General features: G+C 37.4%; 1 protein-coding gene across 1 annotated transcript in view; it reads left to right on the top strand.

Annotated features, from left to right (window-relative positions):
- LOC145666164 (uncharacterized) overlaps positions 1-20,726 on the top strand; it is a 30,809-nt gene extending 10,083 nt beyond the window's left edge. Inside the window, exon 2 of the mRNA XM_081733244.1 lies at positions 20,599-20,726. Within this exon, the coding sequence (XP_081589370.1) occupies positions 20,599-20,726 (128 nt within the window). The remainder of the gene's footprint in view (positions 1-20,598) is intronic.
- Positions 20,727-21,608: the final 882 nt, after the last annotated feature.

Below are 21,608 nucleotides of genomic sequence, written 5' to 3'. Positions count from 1 at the left end.
TTCATGACATTTGCATACGCTTTTTGAGATTTTACAATCCTTTTCAGTACTTGGATTTAAAATCAATTGAAAACGAGAGACTGAACTTTCTCCTCCCTAACACAGATTTATAAAACATGTTCTATGATAACTTTCGTAAATATTGTTCGAATTTAACACAATATGATGTGTATGTTTCTTAGGATTTGGCACAATTCCCGCTCTTGCAGTTAAGTCAATATCAGGATTCACTTAATCCTTCCCCCTCCGAAGATGTAAATAAAAATTATAACATAACTTTTATAAAAGAATATACTTTTGTCGAATATAATCTAATTTTTTCTGAGAACTTTTTTATGCCTCGATTTTTTGCAGTTGAAATGGACCGATTTTATATAATATACCGCCTGCTTATTTCAAGAGTGTTATAACTCAAAAATCGCCCTTATTGACTTATGGGTAGAAAATGAAAGCTTATCTTGACGTCTATCTCTAGTAAAAATTTCACAGATGTGATTCCAAACATGGGCGCTAGAGAGCACTTGTGTCATTCTTGCGCCAAGTCGTTTTCACCCCGTTTCAAAACTTCCAAACGCTTCTCCTGAAAAGTTAGGAATTTTGAGTTATATCACTGTTGAAATAAACAGGCGATATTCTCCTGAATATTTATTAAACACACTCAAATCTTGTGTGTTTAATAAATACTCAATGTAGAATATTTAATGTTTTTTGTCGTATATTAGATACTTACTTCCTTAGTTTTGAGAGGAAGATGGCTCCCTTCAACAATCACTACTAATAATGAAAATTTCGCTTCCAATAGTTATTAATTAGGCTAAAGTGGATGAATGGATAATGAAGGTAAACAATTAAGAGATAAATGGAAGAACGAGAATGTTGAAAGGAACAGAAAGGAATAGGAAAACCCCGATACAACACACACACATAATGGGTCTACCACAAACTCATGTAATCTGTGATTATAACAGGAACTCCTTGCACTAGAGGTGAGCATAATAATAATCACAGTGGGTAACTTGTTTAGTTTTTGTGTCCGTTTGAACAATAGAATATTAATTAAAGATTAATTTTCATTGTTTATGTACACACACACACACACACACACACTGAAAAAATCTGTTATCCGAGAAAATCTGATGTACAAATATACGGAATCCTTATGTTTAGTATGGAAATCAGTACGGTACATACGTTATCCATATGCGACATACTTTTCCCTCTTAGTTGTTACATCATGCCGCTGCAGGATTTCTGACATCTAACAGTCTTCCGCATATTACATACATATACGTATGTTACAAACGTCAGCTATATGTTACATACGTCCATCTGTATGTGAGATCCTGACCGCCTATATACAGATCTTTCGTTCGTAAGGAGAGTACGTTTAATTCGGAACACTTATACGGAATGTACGTATAAAGTATACTTTTTCAGTTATACTTTTGCTGTACGCTCAACCCAAGAACTACAGGATTTATACATATAACCTACGTTTTTAGGTACACCACATACACTTTTTTTCTCAGTGTAGCTACTGACAGGGGTGCCCACAAGGGGGAAAAATGACACCAATGGCGACATTAAAATTTTTGCGGGGAGGGAGAGATTTTTCACGGAAGAGGAAAAATTTTATGGAGGAGCTGGCACTCTCTGACTGCTCAATTAATTATTAGATTCCTTTTCAAACCAATCCTTGCTCTTAATGGCCCTAATGGCTTGCTTTTCCCATGATGGACTTAGAGACCTGCATGGGCTTGGGCGGGCCGACTCTGTTATTTCTTTGGGCCGGGCCGGGCTTGGGCGGGCCGATACTGTTATTTCTTTGGGCTTGGGCTGGCAGACACTGATTTCTCTTGAGGTCGGGCCGGGCTGGGGCCGATCAATTGCAACTCTTTAATAATTATTGACTTTCGTTAAACGATAATTGGAATAAAGCCAAACGTTGAAGAAGTGTGTCCGTGAAAAATGTTACAAAGAATGCAATAGCTATTTACACTTAATGCTTGCTTAGCGGTTTCACTTTCACTATTGAGGATTGCAGGCATTATGCGGTAAATTGAGCTATGGCCTTGATCTTCACTGAACTCAAAATATAAAAAGAAGGGGTGGGAATGTTTTGCCTGTCGCTAAACAATATTGCCATCTTCACTTTATGCTAAAAATCAATAAGGTTAGATTTTTGTTACAGGGAATGGAGTTTTCGTTCTCTCGGTGACAGGCAAAGTTCTAGGAAGCAATGGTACCATTAGGAAGGCAAGCGTCAGGTTGTGAACCAAAGTTTGGAAAATGTTTCTGAGGGTTAGGTCAAATTTAGTGCTAAATATTGAGAAAGATTGGGGCTCGAGCTATTTTTTTTAAAAAATTATCGGGCCGGGGTCGGGCCAAAAACTTTTAAAATTTATCGGCCCGGGCCGGGCTTGGGCCAAGAATTTTGAAAAACTTATCGGGCCGGGCCGGGCTTGGGCCGAAAATCTAAAAAACTTTTCGGGCCCGGGCTGGGCCGGGCCTAGGTGCGTTCGGGCTGGATTGGGCTCGGGCCGAAAAATTCGGCCCGTACAGGTCTCTAGATGGACTACCGCTTTTTCTCAGGATCATACCTTTAAACTCAAGAAAGACTACTTGATCAAGATAATAGTAGTAATGGGGTCACTTCAGGACACTTTTTGGCCCCTGGGTCCCTGCCTCAGGACCCATGGTCCCTGGCCCGGAGTCAATGACCTAGGGGTACCATGGCCCACCCCCTAAAATTTGGCAGGGGTACATAGGACCACCCCCAAGGACCCATGGTCCCTGGACCGTGTCAATGACCTAGGGGTACTTAGGACCACCCCTCTAGATTTTGGCAGGGGTACATAGGACCACCCCTTAAATTTTGGAAATTGCCAAATCTAAAAATTTGGTATGGTAGCCTAGGATCATAGTATGTACCTCTATCAGTATTGGGGTCTATGTCGTTCCCTTTCATGGGTAAAAAATTGCCAAAAATTTAAATTTCGGAGGATTTTGACATAATTTATCTCCTTTGATGAGGTATTATTATCCTATATGATTATATGGTCGTATACAGGGGTTTATTACCTTTCATAAGACATGGCTATATTGGTGTACACCTTTAAAAATTCGGGTGGTGTACCTTGGCCCACCCCTTAAATTTTGGAAATTGACCAATTTAAACATTTGGGACAATAGTATAGAACCCTAGAACCCTAGTGGTTCACCTCGTTTCTTTTTTAGGGGTACAAAAATTGCCAAAAATATAAACGTAAGCAATACGTTGTACCATGTGTTTGGTTTTTGACCTAATTTATCTCCTTGGATGTGGTCCTATTACCTTATATAGTTATATGGTCATGTATAGGGGTCCATTACCTATTATTAAGACATAGGTACATTTGTGCACCCCTGGAGGGGTAACTTGCCCACACCTTAAATTTTTGGATTTTTTTTTAATTTAAGCATTCGCTACCATAGTACATGACTTCAACATGTATCATGATAAATTTGGGTGGTCCACCTTGTTCCCTTTCATAGGTAAAAAAAAATGCCAAAATATAAACGTAAGCAGTACGTTGTACCACGTGTTTGGGTTTTGTCCCAATTTATCCCCTTTGATGTGGTCTTATTATCTTATATGGTTATATGGTCATGTATATAGGTTCATTTCCTATCATAAGACATAGGTACATTTATGCACCCCTTGAAATTTTTTGGGAATGGTATCTTGGCCCACCCCTTAAGTTTTAGAAATTGCCAAATTTAAACATTTGGTATTATAGTATAGGATCCTAATATGTATCATGATAAATTTGGGTGGTCCACCTCGTTTCCTTTTAGAGGCCATTTTGTTCCGCTTTAGGGGTGAACATGGATACAGTGGTCCACCTCGTTCCCTTTTAGAGGGCCATTTTGTTCCGCTTTAGGGGTGAACATGGATACCTTCGAATCGTCCCGAGTTTGATTCTTGGAAATGTTGAATTTAACGTCCCCGCGAAAACGGTGAGAAATGATAGGACGAAACATGAACTTACTTGACTGAGGATTGAAGCAGAGACCTCATACATTAGAGACAAGCGCTGAGCCATCGTACACGTGTGTTGATTACTATGCAATGGTCCCGAGTTTGATTCTTGGTGTTAGTTTCAGGAAATGTTAACGTTCCCTTGAAACGATGAAATGAGAAAACATCTTAAACTTACTTGCTTGCGGATTGAAGCAGAGACCTCACACATCAGAAAAAAAAAACGCTGAGCCACCATGTCAACTTCAGTGCGAGCAGTTTTGCGTATGAAAAAAGAACATGATCAGATTATGTTGCATTACTACACATTTCTGCTCGTTGTTAAGCATAGAAGTTTGTTATTGTGAAATTGCAGAATCTGCTTATACTACATCAGCATTTTTCTCAGCTGACGGACTTTTAAAGTTCAACTTTACATTTATGTCAAAGACAGTTTCATAACATATCGATGAGTGTTACATTTTTTCAATAAAGTTTAAGGAAAATGAATCACATTTTAGATGTGGTAATTTGAATGTCGTATTAAACTAACGAGTCAACGGTATGATGTCATGATCAAAATTGCGATACTAGATGTCGTAACAATTGATGTGTAAGGAGAAAAACGTGAATAATGTCGCAACCAATCAAATTGTTTCTTACATCACGTTTTGGCTCATGATACATGATGAAAGCTGTGTTTTCATTGGTTCTCCGTGATGTCATTTATTCATTTGTCCTCGTTTCTGATTGGCTGATAGTGTTGTCACTTTATAGTTGAACCGTTTCAGACCTAAATAAAATTCTTAATTCCATTTTCAAATCCTACTTCCACGAAGATCTTGAATGAACGTAGGTGTACCTCTTGTGACAGCGTGACTTTACTCCGTTCCTTGAATTTGAGGTAAGTATCAACCGCGTTTCTTAATATCAATGGAGTGCTTTTGCATGAGGATAACATTGTTATCACTGTTTTTTATTTTAGCATGAAATATTTATCAAATGGAAGAATAACCCTCACTTACTTGACCGGGGATCGAATTAGGAATCCCGCACATTAGAAGTAAGCACAAGAAATTTATTGATTTTGGTTTAGCGTCCCTTCACTAGTGGGGTGCTAGGAATACAGCTTAATGTTGAATCTGAGCGCATACTGGGTGTTGAACCCGGGCCACATCCGCACATTAGAAGTAAGCACGAGAAATTTGTTGATTTTGGTTTAGCGTCCCTTCAGTAGTGGGGCTAGGAATACAGCTTAATGTTGAATCTGAGCGCATACTGGGTGTTGAACCCGGGCCAGAGTTGCGTAACGCTAACCACTTAGCTCAGTTTCTGAAAGTTATCATTAACGTAAACAAAGAAACTACGCACGAATTTGTTCCCTACAACGTGAGACGTGGACTTGCAGTTTAATGTGGGATCTGATCTCCCGCCGAGAATCGAATTCGAGTATTCCTTGTCTAACCGGTTAAAAAAAAAGCAAGCGCATGAGATTTTTGTTTTCGTTTCATGTTTGTCATACGTTTTAAAGTTCAGTGTCAGAGGAAAAATGCTTACTACAATGATTCTCTTAGCACGCTTAGCAAAACAATTTCATTCATTCTTTTTATCACTACAGAAACTTAGGTTGATGTTGGTCCGGGTTTGATTTCCAGTATGACGACAATAAAACGTTTCAGTAGTAGAACTATTTGAGATATGATAATTCTTTTAGGATTGATCGTGTAGTCATTTTGATACCATTAAACGTGTTATCGATCTCTGAATTCAATTTTAATTCGTGCTTTTTTTTTCTCTCTCGTTTTAGATATTTGTTTTCTTTGCTTATTCCTTTTTGCTTACCTTACCTTTTTCCCTATTTGAATATGGCTACTCCTGGCTTTACTGTCTTGCGAGAAATCAATAGACATTATCGGCGTTTTAATCTTGAAGGACGAATGCTGGAAATTCAAATTAATGCTCCGACCAGTGGCACCGATAGTGTTGAATGGGTTCAGCCCTCCTTTCAACAGATGCTGGATTACTTATTGGAAAATGTCGACGATTTATCGATGGTTGGATTATCGATTTTATCCCACGATGAGAAGAACAAACCGTTTTATCTATCTTTTCGGCGTGCAAGTAATTTGACACTGGAGACTTTATGGGCTTCCTTTGAGCGCATCCTTCAAAGTAACGATAGTTTTCTCATGAACGAACCGTTCATTGTACATTTTCATCATGTGGATGTGCCCCGTGGATTTGGGAGAATGCGTCGAGGTCTTTTATTAAACGACGAATTATTAAAGTGCAAGAAAGGCATTTTACGAGTGAAAAACACCGACAAGAAATGTTTGGCTTATGCGATTGTGATTGCTATTGGCCTAAAGAAATATAAAGATACAAATCAGAAACTGTACAATCAATATCGCAAACAGCGCAAGTTTGTTGTTATTCCAGACGTACATGAACTTTTGTCTCGATCATCAGTGAATTTAGATCATGGGGGATCCGTGGAAGAATTGCGACAATTGCAACGTTACTTGACAAATTATAAACTTACCGTATACACCAGCTTTTCCGGAGAAGATATTCTGTATGAAGGACCGGGTGGCGAAGACAAGATTCCAATCAATTTAATGTGCATCAATTCTCATTATGACATCATCACGTCATTAACGGCCGTTTTCTCTACTGTGTATTATTGTGTAGCATGCCACAAAAAATATAATAACAGAAATAGACACGTCAAGAACAGTTCGGCCATGTGTGAGAAATGTTTGCAGAAACCGCCATGCAGTAAAACCAATACGGAGAAGCAGTGTCCAGAATGCAATCGTGAATTTTATGGTGAAACATGCTATACAAATCATCTGACTGTACCATACCATAAAGGTCAACCAATATGCAAGATGGTGAAACAGTGTTCCAAATGTCTACGCATTTATTCGTTTGTCCATACAGGGGAAAGAAAACATGATTGTACAGATTATTTTTGTAATGTGTGCCATAAACACGTTACGTCTACCCACCAATGCTACATGAAGCCTGATACGACTCAATTAAAACCTGGAGTCCCATCAGTGTTACATGCCAAGAAAGCTATGATTGTCTTCTATGATATCGAAGCCACACAGGATACTTTCTTCGATGAAGACACGTTTATTCATAAGCCCAATTTACTGGTGGCCCAACAAGTATGTTACAACTGTGTTCAAGATGAAGATATACATCATCCGTGTGAAGTTTGTGGACAGCGGGAACATATTTTTCAAGATGATCCGATCAATGCCTTTCTTGCGTATTTACGTCAACCACGACCCAACATCAAACTTATTGTATCTTTGGCACATAACTTTAAGGGATATGATGGTCATTTTATTCTTAAATCTTTAGTGGAAGAACATGAATTGAAACCTACCTTGATCTTGAACGGAGCAAAAATTTTAAGCATGAAAGTGAATCACTTATCGTTTATTGACTCCTTAAATTTCATGCCAATGGCTTTAAGTAAATTATCCAAGGCATTTCATTTACCAGCGACCAAAGGATATTTTCCACACTTTTTTAATACTGCTGCAAATCAAACGTATGTGGGAAAATTACCGGACATCCATTATTATGGTGCAGATGAAATGAAAGTGGATGAACGAGAAAAATTCATGACATGGTACAACGAACACCAGAACGATACGTTTATTTTCCAAGAAGAATTGGTGAACTATTGTGTCCAGGACGTCAACGTACTTCATGACCACTTTTGAACAAGAAACTCACGTCAATCCTTTCCTGGAGGCTATCACTTTGGCGAGTGCGTGCAATTTAGTATTTCGACGAAATTTCTTAAAGCCCAATACTATTAGCATTCTTCCTGCACGAGGATACCGTCACAGAAACAATCAGTCACGGATTGCTTTGCAGTGGCTTGCCTACATGGAGGAAAAAGAGGGTCATTCAATTCTACATGCGGCCAAAGGCAAAGAAGTTTATGTTGCTGGTTTTCATCTGGACGGCTACTACAAAGATCCTGACACTAAAGAGGAACACGTGTATGAATTTGAAGGCTGTAGATTCCATGGCTGTCCTCTATGTGTCCCTACAGGCCGTGATCAGCCCATTTATGAGAACTCCGAAGAAACAATGAACTATCGCTACGAGAGAACACAGCGTAAAATCAAATTATTACGATCCATGGGATATAAAGTACATGAAATGTGGGAATGTGAATTTCGTCAAGTGTTAAAATCCAATCCAGCATTGGCCTCTTCTTTAAGCACACATCCTTATACTAATAAGACACCATTAAATCCAAGAGACAGTTTCTATGGTGGCCGTGTTAATGCCATTAAATTGTATCACGTCGCAAATGAAAATGAATGCGAAGAAATAAAATTCTTGGATATCGTTTCCCTGTATCCTTATGTGAATAAATGTGGACGGTATCCAATAGGTCATCCACGAATATATCTACAGGGAGATCCAGAAATGCCCGACATTCAAACTGTCAACGGATTGGTCAAGTTGAAGATTTTGCCTAGCAGAAATGTGTTTCATCCAGTACTTCCATTTCGCTCAAATAAGAAGTTGTTGTTTCCACTTTGTGCTGCCTGTGCCACAGCATTAAATCAAGATTCTGAATGTACACATTCGGACAGTGAACGAAGTCTAACAGGAACGTGGGTGTCCTATGAAATTCAAAAAGCCATTGAACTTGGGTATCAAGTCATTGAAATTTACGAAATTTGGGATTATGACATCACCGTAAATGATCCAGAAACCAAGACTGGCGGATTATTCAGCGAATACATTAACACATTTTTGAAATCTAAGCTGGAAGCTTCTGGTTGGCCTGCCAATTGCGTCACCGAAGAAGAAAAGCAGCAGTATATCCAAATGGTACAAAAACGGGAAGGCATAACTTTGGATGCAGCAAATATAATGACAAATTCATCACGTCGTAGTCTTGCAAAGCTCTGTTTGAATGCCTTCTGGGGACGACTCGCCATAAGAGACAATTTCAGCCAAACGACCATCATTAACGACCCCAAAGAACTGTATCAGAAATTAACTGCTCCAGACATAAAAGTCAACCAAATTTTACCTGTTAATGATTCGTTGTTATACCTTTATTGGCAGTATGAAGATGATGTTCCAGTACAAAATAACAATGCTAATGTTGTCCTTGGAGCATTTACAACGTGTCAAGCTCGTCTGGAACTCTACAAATATTTAGAATTGCTGCAAGAAAGAGTACTATATTTCGATACAGATTCCGTAATATTCACGCAGCGACCATCACAGCCCACAATAGAACCAGAAGTATTTCTTGGTTCAATGTCAAATGAACTGGAATCAATTGGACCAAAAGCATACATTAAAAAATTCGTGTCTGGTGGCCCAAAACAGTACGCCTTGGAAATCTACGACCCCGACACGAAATCAACCAGTTATGTATGCAAAATTTGTGGATTCACACTCAATTATACTGCAAGTCAAAAGTTAAATTTTAATAGTCTGGAGCAAATGATCATAAATCAATCGAGTGAAAAAATCTCCATTAGCACGCCGCACAAAATTTACAGAACCCACGATCATCATCTTGTCACAAAACCTGAAGAAAAGAAGTACAGTTTCAACTATAAAAAACGCCGATTAATACCAGACACATACGAGACATTGCCCTATGGGTATAAAAAAGCCAGAACAGAATAACAGCCACATTTTTTCCCCTAATCCCACCAACATCACCTTTCAAAGATGGCAAAGAATCAAGACGGTGCACGGGACATGCTTCAACGATGCACGAGCGGAGACAAACTCAGATGACATCACCTTGCAGAAACCAGTGGAGAAAAAAAGGAATTCAGGTACGTCACATTTGCGTTTCTTTTCTCACCTCACTCTCTCTTGATCAGTTAGTTCGATGTTAATAATCTGTTTTTTTTCTTCTTTCACAGCAAACAAAATAAATATTATCATGCATATTCATATGTTTTATTTTCTCTTTACAGAATTTGTACCCCTCACGGACACGTCTTCCTTTGAAGAAAAAGAAATTCTGTATTCTATTTCACTTGCTAAAAAATAAATGTACAAAAACATGATTCTGTGTTTTATTTCACATCCTAAAATCAAATTCTTTTCCTGTACTGCGATTTCAATTTCTTTTTTTTCTCAATCAGTTTACCGATAAAATAAAATTTCTAAAAAATGTTTTATGAAAAAAAAAATGAAACTAAATTTTTGTTTCAGAACTTTTTTCGTGTACGAAATAAAAAAATTGTGTACAAAATAAAATTCTGTTTCAGAAAATTTTTTGTGTACGAAACAAAAAACTGATTCAGAAAATTTTTGTGTACGAAAAAAAAATGTTTTCAGAAAAATTTTTTGTGTACGAAAACAAAATTCTGTTTCAGAAATTTTTTTGTGTACAAAACAAAACTGTTTCAGAAAAAATTTTATGTACAAACAAAATTCTGTTTCAGAAAAAAAAAATTGTGTACAAAACAAAAATCAGTTTTTCGTCACGAAACTGCTCCGACTAAATGAATCGATTCATTCTGATAGTGTTGGCAACACTGGAAAAATCTCGGTAAGTATCGCTCAGACACTGAGTTACAGCGAACACAACTACATTCGAACCAACATCCTTAAATGTCTGATTCATCTCTAAATACAGCCAACTAAACAATAAGATTATGTGTATACGCCAATGCTTAGCACTGAGTCAGCAAGGTTTTCTTCAAGGTCAAAGTCGCACACGAAGTAAAAAGATGACAACACAGATCTTCTATCTTTCTATTTGAAACATAAACCTAGTGTAAACTGCTCGCACTGAAATGTGTAATGTAACATAATCTGCTCGTCTTCTTTTCATACGCGAAACTATTCGTACTGAATGGAGTACGGCGGCTCAGCGCTTGTCTCTAACGAGTGAGGTTCCTGCTTCAATCCACAATGAAGTAAGTTCATGTTTCCTCCTATCATTTCTCATCATCGTTTCAAGGGACGTTAACATTTCCTGAAACTAGCACCAAGAATCAAACTCGGGACCATTGCATAGTAATCAACACACGTGTACGGTCGCTTAGCGCTTGTCTCTACTGTATGAGGTCCCTGCTTCAATCCTCAGTCAAGTAAGTTCATGTTTCGTCCTATCATTTCTCACCGTTTTCGCGGGGACGTTAACCCTATAATACCCCGCGTTACATATATGTAACATTGGGATTTTACTTCTTTATATTGATACAATGGTGTTTTGCTGCTAATACCCACTGTGACACATTTGTAACAGTACGCTCAACACCACTTAGTGGATTATTGCTGAACTTTTTGTCATTTTGTCCTCCCACAAGTACTTGAAAACATATTTTTTTGCCTCTATGATATCACACTCTGGGTATTATAGGGTTAAATTCAACATTTCCAAGAATCAAACTCGGGACGATTCGAAGGTATCCATGTTCACCCCTAAAGCGGAACAAAATGGCCCTCTAAAAGGGAACGAGGTGGACCTCTGTATCCATGTTCACCCCTAAAGCGGAACAAAATGGCCTCTAAAAGGAAACGAGGTGGACCACCCAAATTTATCATGATACATATTAGGATCCTATACTACAATACCAAATGTTTAAATTTGGCAATTTCTAAAACTTAAGGGGTGGGCCAAGATACCATTCCCAAAAAATTTCAAGGGGTGCACAAATGTACCTATGTCTTATGATAGGAAATGAACCTATATACATGACCATATAACCATATAAGATAATAAGACCACATCAAAGGGGATAAATTGGGCCAAAACCCAAACACGTGGTACAACGTACTGCTTACGTTTATATTTTGGCATTTTTTTTTTACCCATGAAAGGGAACAAGGTGGACCACCCAAATTTATCATGATACATGTTGAAGTCATGTACTATGGTAGCGAATGCTTAAATTAAAAAAAAATCCAAAAATTTAAGTTACCCCTCCAGGGGTGCACAAATGTACCTATGTCTTAATAATAGGTAATGGACCCCTATACATTACCATATAACTATATAAGGTAATAGGACCACATCCAAGGAGATAAATTAGGTCAAAAACCAAACACATGGTACAACGTATTGCTTACGTTTATATTTTTGGCAATTTTTGTACCCCTAAAAAAGAAACGAGGTGAACCACCCGAATTTATAGTAATACATACTAGGGTTCTATACTATTGTACCAAATGTTTAAATTGGTCAATTTCCAAAATTTAAGGGGTGGGCCAAGGTACACCTCCCGAATTTTTAAAGGTGTACACCAATATAGCCATGTCTTATGAAAGGTAATAAACCCCTGTATACGACCATATAATCATATAGGATAATAATACCTCATCAAAGGAGATAAATTATGTCAAAATCCTCCGAAATTTAAATTTTTGGCAATTTTTTACCCATGAAAGGGAACGACATAGACCCCAATACTGATAGAGGTACATACTATGATCCTAGGCTACCATACCAAATTTTTAGATTTGGCAATTTCCAAAATTTAAGGGGTGGTCCTATGTACCCCTGCCAAAATCTAGAGGGGTGGTCCTAAGTACCCCTAGGTCATTGACACGGTCCAGGGACCATGGGTCCTTGGGGGTGGTCCTATGTACCCCTGCCAAATTTTAGGGAGTGGGCCATGGTTCCCCTAGGTCATTGACCCCGGGCCAGGAACCATGGGTCCTGAGGCAGGGACCCAGGGGCCAAAAAGTGTCCTGAAGTGACCCCATTACTACTATAATGATACTGGACGTGAAGAATGGATCGTCAACTCTATACTTACGAATGGCTTGATAAGATAGAATAGATATGAGGGGAAAGCGTCTATTGGTATACAAGCTTCTCCCTCATATCTATCCCACCAATCAATACAAAACTTCGTACAGTCATTTCTTATTCCCTATAGTATTTTTCGAATACATTTGAGTTGTGTGCTTTTCCCCAGACCAGTACAGAAGGTTCAAAGTTGATGGGACGGATTTCTGGACGGAATTTTCTCGACATTCTCCCAATTTTCCCTGTTCAAGTACGTTATGGATTCCAATACACAGCATCTCTGGAAAGCTTGTTTCAAGCTAAAGAGAATGAACTATAAACAATGACTTTCCAAATAACATTATTGACGCAATAGCTATTTCACTGCGAGTCTACGATTTTCTTTATACTAACAGGGTTAATGGGCCCAAGGAATTACACCGTTTTCCATGACACCTATTTTTTTGCTCATGAACATACCTTTATGTTTATCGAATGGACTAGGTTTGATTCGGATATTCGGATGACAGGTTCATGTCCGTTCCTTGTCAGGATGCTCTGTCCGACATTGTACACCCCTCTGGATAACGTTGATAAGGCATTGGGGTTGAATCCACATCGAGAATTGTTCTAGTGTTGGTTTTGTGAGAACAATTGTATGGTAGTCTGCAATTACATTATGCACAGAAGTTGGAATTTCCTTAAACTAGGTAATTAGGCTTCCGAGATACTGAATATGCTATGATAGGGTTACAGTAACGAAGCAATAGAATCAAACTAATATTTTAATATCTTTAAATTTTACGTCCCACGGTTAAGCTGGCTAGGCTAAAGGGAACGGTGATGGTGAGAAATAATGAAATGCTGGAATGAAGAAAGTGGGAGAACCCCGAGAAAACCCACGAGCACGGTGTTTGTCCACCACAAAGTCCACACGGTGCGAGTTGGGATTGAACCAGGGACCCCAAGCACCGAAGGTGAATGCTCTACCACTGAGCCACCGCGCCTCCTCTAATATTTTGAGTGACATAGGATATTCAAAGGTGGAAGAAGATCTCGTGAAGACGACGAACAATTCTGACGACCTCCCTCAAACATCACATGGAACAAATGTGGAACAAGTTAATGAGCAGCGTATGAGGATCATTAGAGGACGATCAGTGAGATTGCATACATTATTGATGTCTCGAATGGATCATGTTGAGAATCCTAATGTCGGAATCGGAAATGCAGTGTGTCACATTCAAGTTTTCTCCCGACTACTGACTCATGAACAGAAGGAACATTGTTTCGAAGTGTGTCAAGTCACTCGTAAGTTTGAAGTTGACGATCCATCTTTCACGTCTAGTATTATTATCTTGACCAAATAGTCTTTCTTGAGTCGAAGGGTATGACTCTGAGAAATAGCGGTAGTTGTCGCAGTGAGAAAGTTTACCATTTCCACGAACCTAGAAGGCAAGAATGAGCTACAGCTTAACGAAGGCCATGATTTTTACACTTTTCGAATATCTCAACTTTGCTCACCGCTAATTTGTCCCCTAGAACCAGTTTCTCAAAATGCATTTTTCACTACGTTATGGAGCTTTAGACGGAGAACGTTTGATGGAGAGCGACCGAATCTGGGCCACCTTCTCATCTAGCATTTCCCGTTCGCGAGTTTTACGTTAATCAGATTTTGATCCTTCTGCTCGAACCCTACTCACCAAGTTTAGCTCCTGCTGACTTCTTAATTTTCCAGAGATGTAGATGTAGTTAAATAATCGCCTATTTCATATCGTTGCATAGATCCAGCGCAAATTGCAAATTATTATTGACTCGCTTACGCAGAAAGGTCGCATTCCAACAGTGACTAGAACATTGGGGATCGTTACGTTTCAGCGCAACGTAACTATTTCGGTGTCGATGACTATAACAATGTAACTATTTTGTGTCACATTGTTTTCTTTCAGCGTTCAATATGTATCTACGTATGTTTGGCTTTACAACTTATGTTTACTTGACTGTTTGTTATTCAAATCCAATTTTTTTTTCTTGGCAACTTCTAATAAAAACTGAATATTAATGTGAGCGATTGTACGTGTAAAAAATAAATTAGCAAAATACTGATTAAAGTGAACATCGAGGTGCATAGGGAATTTTATATTAAGTCGGTTAAGAAGTAAAATAAAAATAATTTTTAATTATGTGCATCGGAAAAAGAAGAATTGCTTTGATAAAAAAATATTAAAAGTTTAAAGTGAGGGACGAACAACAAAAATTCTTGTTGAGAATACTCGAGCATCACAGAAAAGTCGTCACCTAGTGAACTAAAGAAGGGGTTGCGTCATTCAAAGTTGATTAATAAACATATATTTTGCCTATAATACTACCTATTAATCTTAGTGTCTGTAGTTTTAGTATTATCTTAAGTTTATGAAGTCTAGTCTTAAAAATAAAAGTAATTAACATTGAAAAATCGTATTTTTTGCCTACTTTTACAAAATTGATCAAAGTGTGCTACTTCTAAATATTACCCATCTTCATGAAATATGTCTTGGTGATAGTTTGTACTTTTAAATGCACTACGAATATTGTGAATAAAGTGACTCGTTGCAGAAAAACACACAAGAAACAAAGTCGTACAGGGAAAGAAGATGCCCATCAACATTTTAAAATATAAAATGTCTATTAGCCCCTTCTTTTCGTGTACCTTCCATATGTTATATATCCTTTACGTCACTGAGACTCGGGATGTAAACAAAGTCTGCAAAAAATTACAAATATATATATATATATATATATATATATATATATATATATATATATATATATATATATATATATATATTGTTTTTTCACTTACAAAATGACACATCCTAAAGTGTACAAAGATTAATTATCAATTTTAGAAATAAACCACATTTAAAGTTCGTGTGATTTGTTTGAGTGTCTTGATCTTTTTTTTTTTTCTTTTTTTTTCTAATGATTTAAAGTGTTGTGATATGAAGAAATGTAAAATTAAATGTGAGGTGCATATTTCGTTAATTTGAAAAGGAATTATTGGCATCATAGCCTTTAGGGGGATTGGCACCCTTGGCTACTGGTACTTAGGTACCTATTTGCGGTTTTCTGCAATGTAGTCTTTGTCCACCTAGGTACAATTTAAAAACAATACTTGTATCTATATCTATGTTTGTCTGTATACTATTCATATTCTTTGTCATTGTTGAAGAACGCTGGAATCTTGAAAAGATTTTGAAATAAATATACAACAGCGTTATCTCATTCTTCTGCTAGTTGTTCCGTCATCTTAAACAGCCTGAAGGGAGAAGATAGAAGCGGTGTGACTTTTCTTCCACCGACTGATATTGATGATGCAGACAGACGGAGTTTCTCTCTCTGAATATATTTCTGAAACGATGACAAAAAAAAAGTCCCAGAATGCCCGGAGGTAACGCTGATCTTGTTTTAAAATTTTCTGACTCAGTTACGAGAGCAATATGTCGATATGAATAAAATCAAAAGGAGTGTCCTTGAAGGACATATTTCGATTCCCACGGCGTCTACTTTCCTCCATGTAAAAGGAAAAGGACTGGATGTTTTTGCTTTTATTTTTTATGCCTCGAGTCAGCTTTGCTTCTCTCTCTTGGCCAAGTTCCTGCGCTCAATTTTTATCTTCTTTAAGCTATTCAATTTTGCTTGAATTTAACAGAGACAAACTTAACATTTTGAGTATGTGTACTTTAAATAAATTAGTTAAATACATCTTTTTCATAAAGTTTATGTTTTAAAATTATTGTTCAAAGACTTTGTATTTTAATAAGCCTTCTCTAAAATCAATGCACGTGAATTGTGCTTCCATCTTCCGAGTTCTTTTAAACTATATGTTGTGGACGTTTATACGTTTTTGGTCAATCCTTTCGACAATGAGATCTCGGAAACTACAGGCTCTAGAAAGATGACGTTTTCACTGATCGATTGGAAATTTTGCGTAGATTGTCCAGTTCTAACTGAATGTTTAAAAAAATATGGCCATTATTTCTTTATTACTTTTTAAGGGTACACTGGAAGCGTTGAAATTTAAAAAAAAAAATCTAAAAAATCATATCCTATGCATTATACATTCCAACACCAAATTGTTGTATATAGGGGTTGCATATGTCTCAGGCATTTGTTTCGTGGCCAAATAACAATGAAAAAAGAAGGATAACCATTTCTCCAGTGTAAGAAGAATCTTTATTTTTGTAGTGTTGTACCCAATGAACACCATATATAACTACCATTATAATTAATTGTGTATGTAATGTATTTGCTTATTACACACTGCATGCAAAAAGAAAGAAAACACTGGTCATGAATGACTTAGAAACTCCAACCGGAAGTAGGCTCAAATCTTGCAAACGGTGCGAGATATTGAGAAAAAAAATAATCGATAAAATCTCCCCTTTATGATACACCTTACCGAATTTTTTTTAATCAACACGTCTTTCACTTGTGTCTGTAAAGAGACATGTACAGATATTGTGAGGAATGAGAAGCATAATTATGATCATATGCGAATGATGCGCTGTGTAGCGAGAGCAGGTTCAGCTAGTTAGTATTAAAATAATACTGATTGATGTTGAATGACCACTCATTGGTCATTCTTTTCTCACAAGTAGTCCTCGTATCAAACAATAAGCTAAAGTTTAACAAAGATATAACAACAATCAATTTGGAAACGGTTTGATGTAATTTTACTTACAAATTATGGAGATTTTATGACTATAGACAAAATTTCACATAATATTTAAGAATATAACCCGTATTCAAATGTTGCTAGAAATATTCATCTCAGCACATTAATAATAATAATTTGCTCACCAACGCTCAAGATACACCACTATAGATAGAAAAATGCAATGTGAACAGAAAACTTATTTTGTCACGAAAGCAAGAAATAAGAACGATTTGTTTGGTAGTACGTATTCTGAGAGATGTATACAGGGATATTCAATTCCTTTTTGCCAGAAATAGAATATCTCCCGAATCCCTGAAGCGAAGAAGATGAAACTCAGAATACATCCAACATATTGTAAAGTACGCACCTAAAGGGAAAAAACGTTGGCGAATTGCTATTTCTATATTGTTAAAACTTCCGACTATTCATTCAGAGAACGTGCAATGTGTAATTATTTACTGAAGCTGAAGTTGTAGAATTCGATATTTAAAATTTTAACTAAAAATAAGGTAATACATTTGTTTCTTTGTTCAAGTAAATGTCCCTTTTCAGAATTGAGGATATGAAGCGCGGACCTACAGCTTAATGTGAAATTCGGATCATCATACTGTGTTCAAATTTTAATGCCCTTTCACCGGGAATCAAACTATGTACATCGAAGACACATGCGCTAGCCAGTAGACCAGCACAGAGGCCCAAGGTTATACGTGTTTCACTGTTTACATAAATTCCGCTCCAAACTGGGAAAGAGAGACTTTTTCAATAATATTCGAATTTCCAGGAGGGTTGGGTCACCCGAGTTCGATTCCAGGAGGGACCTCATATGGTTCGGATTCCACGTTAATCAGTAGATCCACGTCTCATATAGCCTCGCTGCTGAACGGGACGTTAAACTCAAAATCAACTCAACTTAAATTTCCAGGTTTTATACTTATTAAACCACACTTTAACATTATGAAAAACTGGCAGGTCTGCTAGTAATAATATGATTATTTTTTTTATGAAGTCTGTAATAAAATCCTATAAAAATATATGTCTGATTATAAGTAGACATCGGACCTTCAGGTAAAAACTTATTTTTTTCTTAGCTCAGAATGAAAAGTAGTCTTATATGAAGGTTTTATGATAAATTAAAGCACTAACACCAAGTTTTATTTTGCCTAAAAAATGCCTAATTGAACCTTAGATCCTATTTTTGCCTATTTTGCGACGTTACGCAAGAACTATGGGCAACCCCTGTATGACGAAGCAATGCCCAGAATACGAAATGACATATGACATTCTTATATTTGGTTATCGTTTGATGAAAGCACTGACGACCTAGGACGATCCATTTGTATTTTAGTTGTCGGAAAACTAAACTCTGAGGCACCATCCAAAATTTACTTTATTTGCACCAAACAACTTTCAACAACCAATCAGGGAGCAGTAGCACACTTTGTCAGTGCCGTAACAATAGGCGGTGCAAGCGGTGCAATGCACCGGGGCCCCGTCGAGCCTGTTAATTACTCAGTAGGCTTACTGAATGCTTATATTTTATTATTCATTTCTTATGAGCGTGATAAAATCATTGTCAATTTTAATATTGCCAGTAATTTTAGTAATATCTTTCTCTGTTTTGGGGGCCCCCAAGCCTAGAGGCCCCGCTGAACCCGTTTATTACTCAGTACTGAATACTTATGTTGTAATTCACTTCTTACGTGTGAAAAGAAATATCATTGTCAATGTTAAAATTGCCAGCAATTTTAGTAACTTTTTTTTTGGGGGGGGGCTCCAATCCTATAGGGCCATTTCTTATGTATGAGAAATAATCACTGTGGTGAAATTTCAGATTGCCAGTAATTTCGTATATATATATTTATATATATATATATATTTTTTTTTTTTTGGGTCCCCAAGCACTAGGGGCCCATTACTCGGTGCTGAATAGATATATTATGTTATTTATTTCTTATGTGGAAGAAGTAATCATTGTGAAATTTTAGATTATGAGTAATTTTGGTAATATTCTCTCTGTTTTTGGGCCCTCCAAGCCTAGGGATCCACTGAACCCGTTTATTATTCAGTATTGAATAGGTACTTATATTCTGTAATTCATTTCTTATGTATGAAAAATAATCATTCTGAAATTTTAGATTACTAGCAATTTTGGTAGCATTCTTTTCTGTTTTGGAGACATCCAAGCCCAGTGGCCCTTGCTAACCCGCTTATTACTGAATACTTATATTCTGTTATTTACTTCTTATGTGGAAGAAATAACAGAATATAAGTATTCAGTAATATTTAGCTTACTATTGCAACTTTGATATAACAGTTTTGTTCTGTTTTGGGAATTCCTTTCAAATTGGAAGTTATGTTGGAAAGTAAAACTGATTTCACTGATTTGCATTTTATTCATGATGAAACGGAAAAGAACATAACAGCCGATTGTAAACACCAATTGAAATCTTCTCCTTCCACGTTTTGGAGAAAACTTTTGGTGTTTCTCATTAAAATAATACTTTCTTTAACATCTGGAAACCAGCTTTGAGAGGAAATGAAGGTAAAAAATTTGTGAAGATTCGTTTGCAGAAGGAAATTTCCTACAAACAGCGAAGTTAGTCGCAGAGTTTGATCCGGTTTTGAACACGGTGCTACATAAACAGGAAAGTGGAGTTAAATATCTGAGTCCCGCAATTCAGAACGAACTCATTAACATCCTGCCTAGCAATTTCAGAAACATTATTTTTGAAGATGTTCTAAAATCTCAGTTTTTTTCTAATAATCGTGGATTCAACATTGGACATAACAAATACTGATAAGGTTAGTGTCATCCTTCGCTACGTTGTTGTGAACTATGAAGAAGCAACATAAGAAATTAAAGAAAGTTTCGTAGGATTTTAGGGATTAGATAAGCATGGTGCCGAGAACTATGATCATCTCGTTCGTTAAATTTTACTTAGAAACTAAATCGAGACACAACGGTGTAGAGGGTAGGGATATGATGGAGCATCAGTAATGAATTTATAGTTGTTTACAAGCAAGAATTTACATTTCGTGTCACTGTATTTTATCCTATTCTGGATTGGATTGCGTCACAACTTAGCACCCGTTTTCACGGAATGACTGAAATGCCCAACAGCTTTTCTTTTCTCACCCCAGCAACATTGTTGGCTGCATCTGAGGAAGACCTTCAGAAATCTGGATATGACTTTGCTGCAAAGGATAATACTGATGTAAGCTCAGACTTTCCATGGCAAATACAAAGTACTGGTATTCAGAGATCATAATAGGGCTGAAATAGGTAACCTTCAAACAATTCGGGAAATAAGTTAGCTTTGTTCTCAGTGGGAAATGCGTATTCTATGTCTTTTCCTGATGTGCTTGCCATATGTGTAATTTTTCTAACAATACCAGTAAGTTTGGCTTGTGCTGAACTCTCGCTCGTTCTTGAAATTAAAGCTCATAAAAAATTACTTGAGAAGTAGTACCTCACAAGAAAGGAACAAAGGTTAACAAATGTTTATATAAATGTAACCAAGAAAGTTCTGTCGCTTTTTCATCCACCATCTTCGAACATCGATATGTCACATAAGACGTACCTCGAAGATCAAAAATAGTCGCCATCAGCATCGACGACCTCCTGCCAACGATCTGGAAGGCTATGGATTGAATCACAGTTGAACTTGGTGGGCCGTGCAGCGAAGAAGGTATCAAGTGAATTTTTCACCTCTACTAGGGAGTCTTCTAAGGTGATTGTCCAAGGAATCGAACAGATGAGAATCGGACGGCGCAATGTCTGGGAAGTGTGGCGGATGCAATAGTGTTTCCCATCCAAGCCGTAGAATGGTACCCCAGGTCATTCTAGCCACGTAGGGCTTAGCGTTGTCCTGTATCAGGAATACCAATTTGCGATTCAGAAGTGCTGGCTCCAGAGTTTTGACTTTTTCTTGAACACGGCTCAACTGCTGACAGTACACAGTTGCATTCATGCTCTGACCAGATAGTAGCAGTTCCCGACGCACGATGCCGCGAGCAATCCACCAAACACACAGGATAACCTCCTTCTGATGCAGTACTGACTGACTGTTTTGGAACCGGTTCATGGGATGCTAACGAATGATGACGGCGCCGTGGAGATTCATACAGGACCCACTTCTCATCACATGTCA

The sequence above is a fragment of the Thermobia domestica genome, chromosome 12 (genome assembly GCF_964235325.1).
Source record: "Thermobia domestica chromosome 12, izTheDome1.hap1.1, whole genome shotgun sequence".
Lineage (NCBI taxonomy): Eukaryota > Metazoa > Arthropoda > Insecta > Zygentoma > Lepismatidae > Thermobia > Thermobia domestica.
This window is presented reverse-complemented; position numbering and strand designations above follow the sequence as displayed.